This window comes from Mauremys reevesii, unplaced genomic scaffold (genome assembly GCF_016161935.1).
Source record: "Mauremys reevesii isolate NIE-2019 unplaced genomic scaffold, ASM1616193v1 Contig175, whole genome shotgun sequence".
Lineage (NCBI taxonomy): Eukaryota > Metazoa > Chordata > Testudines > Geoemydidae > Mauremys > Mauremys reevesii.
The window spans coordinates 48,515-56,996 of NW_024100799.1; the positions used below are offsets into that span (position 1 = coordinate 48,515).

At 54.6% G+C, this 8,482-nt stretch overlaps 1 protein-coding gene across 1 annotated transcript; it reads left to right on the forward strand.

The window, feature by feature from the left end:
• The first annotated feature begins 473 nt into the window (after nucleotides 1–473).
• Nucleotides 474–1,704, forward strand: LOC120393273 (maestro heat-like repeat-containing protein family member 7). The gene is made up of 3 exons (XM_039517819.1): nucleotides 474–548; nucleotides 1,231–1,332; nucleotides 1,603–1,704. The coding sequence occupies exons 1-3, from the start codon at nucleotides 474–476 to the stop codon at nucleotides 1,702–1,704; spliced, it is 279 nt and encodes a 92-aa protein (XP_039373753.1).
• Nucleotides 1,705–8,482: the final 6,778 nt, after the last annotated feature.

The following is an 8,482-nucleotide window of genomic DNA, read 5'->3' on the forward strand; positions in this document are numbered from 1 at the left end:
CTCTTTGAATCTTTCCTCATCGCTCCCTCTCTGCCGCCCCTGTCCTGGCGCTGCTCCACCCTGAATGTTTCCCCTTGGCTGACACAGGCGGGTGCTGATGTCAGTGCACCCAGAGCTGGCTGTGAGAGCCCAGGGGCAGTCTCACCCCAGCTTACTGCTCTCCCTGGCCAAGAAGTTACCAGGCCAGCCCCTCAGCTGGTGGAAATCTGCATCTCTATTGCCTTCAATGGCGCTATGCCCATGAGACTCTGGCCCCAGCTGTGGCTGTATGGCTGGGGGTGAGTTACCAATACCCCCTGCAGGGCAGACATCTCTGGCACAGTGTGCGCTTGCCCCGCTGGATGAGAATGACTGTCACAGTGTCTCCTCCCCTCCCTATATCATCTCTTGCAGGTGACCAGCAAGCTCCAGGTGCTCTCCATCACCCTTTTTAAAGACCTGCTGGAGCTTGTAAGGGGGCCCAACCGAGGCAGATGAAGGAGCATGTGCTCCAGAGCCTGGTCCCACTGCTCCTCCTTGTGCATGATGAGTGTCCCAACGTGTCCCAGGTGAGGCCACGGGTGGAGTCTGCGTCTGAGATAGTTACAGACAGGGCTCTAGGCACCAGCAATTTGTTTGGGGGCAACATGCTGACACCCTTCTGGCGGTCTGGCAGGGGTGAGCGGCAGGCTGAGCAGGCGGACCTGCCGCAGTCATGCACTGCAAAATCCACCGGAATGTTGAGTCCAGTAGTGCCATGACCGGATGGCGCTCCTCAACACCCCCTGCAGCCAGGCTGACCTCCGGTGCAGGCAGGACCGCGCAATGTGCCCTTAGCCGCGGCCCGCGACAGCCCGTGGTCAGCCGTGGTACATGCCCAAGCCCCTCCCAGTCATGCCTCTGCACATGCTAGTGCTCATGGCCCCATCACTTGGGCGCCTCCCGCGCATGACTGCTTGGGGCGGCCAAAACGCTAGAGCAGCCTCAAAAATATTGAACCCCCATGGGCATTAGGCACCTAAATCCCTTTGCAGCCCTGGGCCTAAGCAACTTGCCTGAGTTCCTGCACAGAGAGCTGGGAATTGAGTCAGGTCTCCAGCCATTGCCTTAGCCACACCGCCGCCCTTCCGTGAGCAGCCAGGGCAGGGAAGCGTTCAGCACGCACGGCCTCCCTGGTCTCCGGTAACTAGGCTAGTGGCTTCCAGCTCCCATAACTGTGTCCGGCTCGCCCCGGCCCCTCTTGTTTTGCAGGTGTGTTGGGACACCCTCAGCAGTGCCGCCCAATTCCTGAGGTGGCACCAGCTCAGTGGCCTCATCCAGCACAAGGAAACCTGGCGAAGCTGTGACTGCCTGGTGAGGGAGCCCTCTGGCCATTCACTGCACAGCCCTCGCTGGCAGAAGTGGAGGAATCAGTGGATAGGGCACCCCCAATTGCCTGGCTCTGTGCCCACACTGAGCCCCAGCCCCGGGACCACACCTGGCCCTGGGTGTGGTCCCTCTGCGTGATCCTCCCAGCACAGGAAGGAGGGGAAAAAACAGGATGTGCGCGCCACACACCTGCAAGCTGGCCTGTGGGACGGAAAGGCCTTTAATAATCTTGTGCTCCTTTGTTCTGGCTCCTAGGTGATCCACTACAAGGAGAGAGCTGATGACTTCCTGGGCCAGACCATGGCCTTCCTGCAGAACCCACAGACTCCAGTTAGGAAGCAGCCATCAGGTTCCTAGGTAACCACAGAGCAGAGGGGTCCCTTTAGCAGAGGGGTTGGATCTGGTCCCAGGCTCTCCTCAGTCCCTGCCAGCAGCGAGAAGTGATCCCTGGGCTCCTGATTCCCTAATGAAGGCGAAGGGTGTCAGAAACCCACAGGAGCAAGCTCACCCCAAACTGCCCTGATCGGCTGATGGGACCCCTCTAAGCCCACTGCTCCTCATGCAGTCCCCATTCTCCGCCCCCACCCCACCATGGGCTCTTGGTAGTGGACCTTCAAGGCGCTGTGCTCTCCTTTGGCAACCAGCCCTGTAGCCATCTCTGGGGACTCGCCCTTTCCCCTGGGGATTCAGGAGCGTGTCCTGGCCAGTGAGGGGCGGGGAAAGCCGCGGTGCTTGGAGGGTGACAGGCTCTTTAACACCCTTGCTGGGGACGCGGGATGTGATGAGCTGTTTGTGTGTGTAGGGCTCACTGCCCGGAAGCTGGACCAGGGGAGCCAGGACAAGCTGGACGCCATCTGCGACAGTGAGTGGTCCCGCTTTGAGTACTGAGCACTAGGGGGATGAATGGCCCAGGGCTGCAGGGTGGGTTCAATCTCCGACACCAGCAACGTGGTCACAGGCGAGAGCCACAAGGGGATGCAAAATGTCAATCCCCAACCCCCTGATCAGCTGCCCCCTCACCCTGTCGTGTCTGCTGGTTGGCATGTGCCCAGGCACTTAGCCCTGACCTCAGAGCTGTGGCCTGGTAGATCCCCAAACTGGGCCTGAGCTGGCTGGCCTTCGCAGATGATTGCCCCCCACAAACACAGCCAAAGTGGGGTGCCGCCTCCCCCCTTGCACTCACTAGCCCAGTGTTTGGAGCAGTCACCTCCACGTGGGACACCTGGGGTCAAGCCACTGCTCCAAATGAGGCTGAAGTGACGTCCGGTCACCTACCTCCCTGCTGCGTGTCCGGACTCCTGGGCAGCACAGGGCAGAGCAGCATCTCCACCACATTTGTTCGGGAAAAGGGAAGGGTGGGTGACATAGCTCAGACTCCTCACTCCCAGAGCAGATTCACAGCTGGGCCTCCCAACCGGAGCTAGAGAATGGCTGAGCTCCTCCTCGGCATTTCCTGGAGGGCAGCAGAGCACCTGAAGTTAGGCGGCGCCTAACAATGCCCAAGCCCCTTTGTGACTCTCCCCTCTCTAGGCCTAAGTGCCCATCTATGCATTGGGGGAAGGGGAGGGTAAATACAGGCAGGGATGAGGCTCTCAGATACTGCAGGAGGAGGCAGTCCTAGAAATAGTGAGTGAATGGGGTTCATTGGGACTTCTTGCCTGTGTCTGGAGGCTCCCCCAGCTGTGGAGGGCGGCGGGGATGTTTAGTGAGGGTTGCTGGTTGTTCCCGCTAGTCCCCTGCCTCCTGCCACCTGGCCTGCTGCCTCCTTGTTGTGGGCCAAGAGGTACAGAGCTGGCTTGGCCTGCCGGGGCTCTCCAGAGTGCCATGGCTCTGACCTCCATTTCCTTCCTTTCAATCTTAGACCTCAAAGGCTTGCAGCAGGACAGCAAGTCCTCAGTCCGATGCCTGGCTTCTCAGACCATCTTCATCCTGGAGGCCTTCAAGAACCAGCCTCCAGCCTGCTGCAGCCTATGGACATTGGTCCATAGGATAAGAACAATGTGCACTGCGGAGAGCCAGCTCATTGAAGCTGCCCAGCTGCCCTAGGTCTGGGAAAAGCCAGCCTCCCTTCTCTGGGGGCTTGGTGCATCAGAGCCCACCTGGAGCAAGGTGGAACACATGGCTTCTTCCCAACTGGCTGCCTGCCCTGCCCAGCCATGTGAGTAGTTAACTGCTCGATAGCTTTCATCATCATGTACTTTTGGACAGGTTTCCATGCACCGTGTTGCATTTACGTCCTGCCCTCCGTCCCCATTTCCAGTCGTGTACGTTTTTGATGCCGTCGGCCATTTTGAAAATTTATTTTGTATTATTTTTCTGTGTTTGGCCGGGGGAAGGTTGTGTGCTTGTGTTTTGACATATTTAGAGAAAAAGTACGAATGAGTAGAAAGAGAGGCTGTAAAGGGTTTGCAGTCCCCGTCCCCCCAGGCCCCACCGTCCGTCCATCTGGGTGGGAGACCACACCCCTTGCTATGATACTTCCGGGTACGGTGGTTCAGGGGAAAATTAGCTCAGTGTTAATGGCTCTAGCCTGCAGTCAGGCCAAGTAACGGTAGAGAGTCTGTTTGCCCGGGGCCCTCAATCAGGGCAGGGCGTCAGTCGAGAAGGGGATCTGGCCTACAGTCAGGCAGGCAGAGCAGCAGGAGGTCCATTTGCCTGGCCCTTGATCAGGGTAGGGCAGCAGTCAAGTAGGGGGGCTCTGGCCTACAGTCCGGCAAAGCTGTCGCAGTCTAGGGGAGGTTAGCTCTCTGGTGGGAATGTCAGGACAACCATCTGGCATCTGGATTCAGGTGGGTGCCAGACCAATTCAGGCCTCCTGACAACCAGGGGGGAGGCTGCCACTCCTGACGTTGAGGTGGTAGGGGCAGAGGAACTCAGGTCCTCCCATTCCACTGCATCCCAGCCCAGGACCCTAACAGCAGTGGAGTTGTCTGCCACTGGGTCAGCGGGGAAAGTCCAGCCGCCACACGCTGGCTGGCTTGTAGTCAATAACACAGCCAAACCTAATTCTGCTTCCCTTGGCTCCATCCGACACACCCATTCCGTGTGTACATGGGTTCCAGGGTTGTTGTTAAACGCTGGGATAGACAGCTAGTGGCAGCCCCCCCAGCTCCTCGGAGATCCTGGCATCTGGCAGCTTTGTCAGCACCTCTGGGTCTCTGTCAGGAGAGCGGTCTCCGTTAGGTCTGGGCTCACGCAACGGGGAAGAGACGTCCTGCTCCTCAGGCAGCCCTCCCCCGGCTGAGCTGGAGGACCAGCCTTTTATAGTTCCGCTTCCTGTCCCACCCCTCTGCTTCCAGCGGGGAGGCCATGCAAGTCCCCGTTCTACCCACCAGGGGGGCGTTCACGGATCCCTCCCTGTCTGTCAGGACAGGAGACTATGCCATCTCGCTACAGAGGCCTTAAAGAAAAGGAGTTTTAAAAAAAGAAAGATTGCTTAGGCTTAGAGGAAAAAAGGAAAGAAAGGTTATCTTAAATAGAAGAAAGAGGGGAAACTAGAGAAAGCAACAAGAGAGAGGAGTTTGTAAGAACGTGGTAAAAGGTTATTTTTGTTGGGACTAAAAAATTATAAGAGTAAAAAAAATTGAACTAAATTTAAAAAACCAAAGGCTAATTAAATAGAATAGGAAATATAAAGGAAGGTTGAGAAGGTCGGGTGAAAGAACTCACCTGGCAGAATAATCGTCAACCGAGCAGCACAGCTTCCGCTGCAAACTCTGCTCTCCCATTCTTGCATCAGTAGCAAATTTCTCCATGTTGTCGGTGCTGGGCTCCACTGAAAGCTACAGAAGGAAACCATTTCCGCCTTTTATCAGCCATCTTGAACCGAACAGCTCTCCTCGTTTCATGCCATTTTTCCAGGATTACCCATGCAGGCACCATAGCGCGGCAAGTATGTAGCCCACTCAGATCTCTGCTGCAGTCTTGACCATTGTAAATGCCTCACGCATTATCCAGCAGTATGTGAAATTTCTGCAAAAATGGGCGAGGAAGCAACGACAGAGCGATTACTGTACTGATGAGGACATGGACACCTCTGTTCCTAGAAGCACAGCATGCAGCGATTGGGAGATCATGGTGGTGTTGGGCCAGGTTCATGCCGTGGAACGCCAATTTTGGGCCCAGGAAACAAGCACAGACTGGTGGGACCACATAGTTTTGCAGATCTGGGATGATTCCCAGTGGCTGCGAAACTTTCGTATGCGTAGGGCCACTTTCAGGGAACTTTGTGACTTGCTGTTCCCTGCCCTGAAGCACAGACAGCAAAATGAGAGCAGCCCTCACAGAGTTGAGAAGTGCGTGGCCATAGCACTGTGGAAGCTTGCAATGCCCAACAGCTACCAGTCAGTCAGGAATCAGTTTGGAGTGGGCAAATCTACCATAGGGGCTGCTGTGCTGCAAGTAGCCAATGCAATCATTGACCAGTTGCTATCAAGGGTAGTGACTTTGGAAAATGTGCAGACCATTGTGGATGGCTTTAATGCGCTGGGGTTCCCTAACTGCAGTGGGGCGATAGACAGAACGCATATCCCTATCTTGGCCCCGGCACACTGGGGCGGCCAATATGTAAACTGTAAGGGGTACGTTTCCATGGTGCTGCAAGCACTGGTGGATCACAAAGGACATTTCACTGACATCAAGGTGGGATGGCCGGGAAAGTGCATGACACTCGCAACTTCAGGAACTCTGGTCTGTTGGAACAGCTGCAGGAAGGGACTTACTTCCCAGACAAGAAAATTACTGTTGGGGATGTGGAAATGCCTATAGTTATCCTGGGGGACCCAGCCTACCCCTTAATGCCATGGCTCATGAAGTCGTACACAGGCACCCTGGACAGTAGTAAGGAGCAGTTCAACTATAGGCTAAGCAAATGCAGGATGGTGGTCGAATGTGCTTTTGGGACGTTTGAAAGAGCGCTGGCGCAGTTTACTGACTTGGTTAGATCTCAGCACAACCAATACTCCAATTGTAATTGCTGCTTGTTGTGTGCTCCACAATATCTGTGAGAGTAAGGGGAGACGTTTATGGCGGAATGGGAGGTTGAGGCAACTTGCCTGGTGGCCAATTCGCACAGCCAGAGAACAAGGCGATTAGAAGAGTGCAGCAGGGTGTGCTGTGCATCAGAGAAGCTTTGAAAGACAGTTTCATGATTGGCCAGGGTACAGTGTGACACTTGTGTTTGTTTATCTTGAAGTTACCCGCCCCCTATATATATGAAAGGAAATAAAGTCACAATTGTTTAAAACCATTCTTTAGTATTCATTGCACAACACATGGAGAGAAATCAGAAGGTAAATGGGGGGAGGAGGGGTTGGGTTATGGGGGTGGAGAAGAAGGGAAGGAGAAGTCCAGAAACCAAATCAAAAGTTCACATATGCCAACTTTCTGCTGCTTGGGTGAGCCTCTGGGGTTGAGTGTGTGAGTCCCCTTAGACCTCCCCCGTCGTGTTCTTGGGCGTCTGGGTGAGGAGGCTATGGAACTTGGGGAGGAGGGAGGGCAGTTATACAGGGGCAGCAGCGGCAATCTGATCTTTCTGCCTTTCCTGCATTAGATCCACCATACAGGGCAGCATGTCAGTTTGCTCCCCCATGAGCTCGACCGTAGTGTCCTGCCTTCTCTCATCGCGCGCGTCCCTCTTCTCTTCGTGTTCCTGTAATGCATTACGTGACTGCGCAATTGTTTACCACCACGCATTCAGCGGGGCCCTATCAGCGCTGGAGGACTGCATGAGCTCGGCGAATATGTCGTCCCGAGTTCCTTTTTTCTGCCTTCTAATCTGGACCAGCCTCTTGGATGGAGTAGATTGGGGCTGCGTTGAAACATTTGCACCTGCAGGAGGAGAAAAAGGAAGAGTAGTATTTTAAAAGATACATTTCAGAGAACAAAGGACACACTGTTTCTCAGTGAAACAGGCAATTCATAGTACACAGCACATCACACACAGCCGGGCAACAGAATTCAGCTTGCAGCCAGCCATGGTAAGCCCTAGGGGCACACGGGGTTCTGTTTCTTCCGCATTCATTTCAATACTTTCAAACTGCTGGGCCCCCTTTCTCATAGCAAGCAATGCCTGGTAGGTTTGCAGTATAAAAGGAGGTCCTGCAGGCTCTCTGGGATGATTGCTTCACACAACACACACACACAGACTCGCACCCACTGCGTGGCTCCGATGAGGCTCTGAGCAGGGATGAGCCCTTTAAACTAAACGCAAACAGCCCAACGTGGCTGTGTTTTACCCACCCCCCACCCCGCCACCGCATGGCTCCGATCAGGCTCACTCGCCAGAAGTACCTTCTCCAGGATCATGGAAGTGGGGGTGGGGGCTATTGGCTCCTGCATTAAGAATAGTTCCTGGCTAGGGATGAAAATGGATTCCCCACTTACCGCCTGTGCACTGTCCTCCTCCTCTTCCTCTTCGTCCTCCAATAACTCATCCTCCTCGCTCCGTTCAACTTCCTCCTTGGAGATATCCACGGACAGTGGTGGGGTAGTGGTGTCGTCACCCCCATAACTGCATGCAGCTCACGGTAGAAGCGGCATGTATGCGGCTGTGACCCACAGCGCCCATTTGCCTCCCTGGCATTTTGGTACGCTTGCCTGAGCTCCCTGATTTTTGTACAACACTGCTCTGTGTCCCTGGAGTAGCCTCTTTCCGTCATGGCCCTGGAGACTTTAGCGTACGTATTTGCGTTCTTTTCTTTTTAACGTAGTTCTGCCATAACAGATTTTTCTCCCCAACATTCGATGAAATCCAGTACCTCCCATTCGGACCATTCTGGAGCTCATCTGCGAATCCGGGACTGCGTGGTCTCTTGTGATGGTGCTCTCTACATGATTGCCTATGATAGTGGACTGTGCTGCTGGTCACCTGTGCTGCTGGTGACCAAACAGGAAATGAAATTCAAAAGTTCCTGGGGCTTTTCCAGCCCACCTGGCTAGTGCATCAGAGTTGAAAGTGTTGTCCACAGCAGTCACAAGGAAACATTCTGGGATACTTCCCGGAAGCCAATAACTTCGAATTGCATCCACACTACTTTTAATCCGGGATTGCGATCTCGATTTAAGCGCTGCTCTACTTGCCGAGGTGGAGTACAGAAATTGGATTAAAGAGCCCTTTAAATCGAAGAAACCAGTT

Excerpts from the sequence above, each read along its gene's own strand:
- LOC120393273 (XM_039517819.1), top strand. The coding sequence starts at position 474 with ATGAAGGAGCATGTGCTCCAGAGCCTGGTCCCACTGCTCCTCCTTGTG. Across the intron at positions 549-1,230 it reads AGTGTCCCAACGTGTCCCAG|GTGTGTTGGGACACCCTCAG; the intron begins GTGAGGCCACGG and ends CTTGTTTTGCAG. Across the intron at positions 1,333-1,602 it reads GGCGAAGCTGTGACTGCCTG|GTGATCCACTACAAGGAGAG; the intron begins GTGAGGGAGCCC and ends TCTGGCTCCTAG.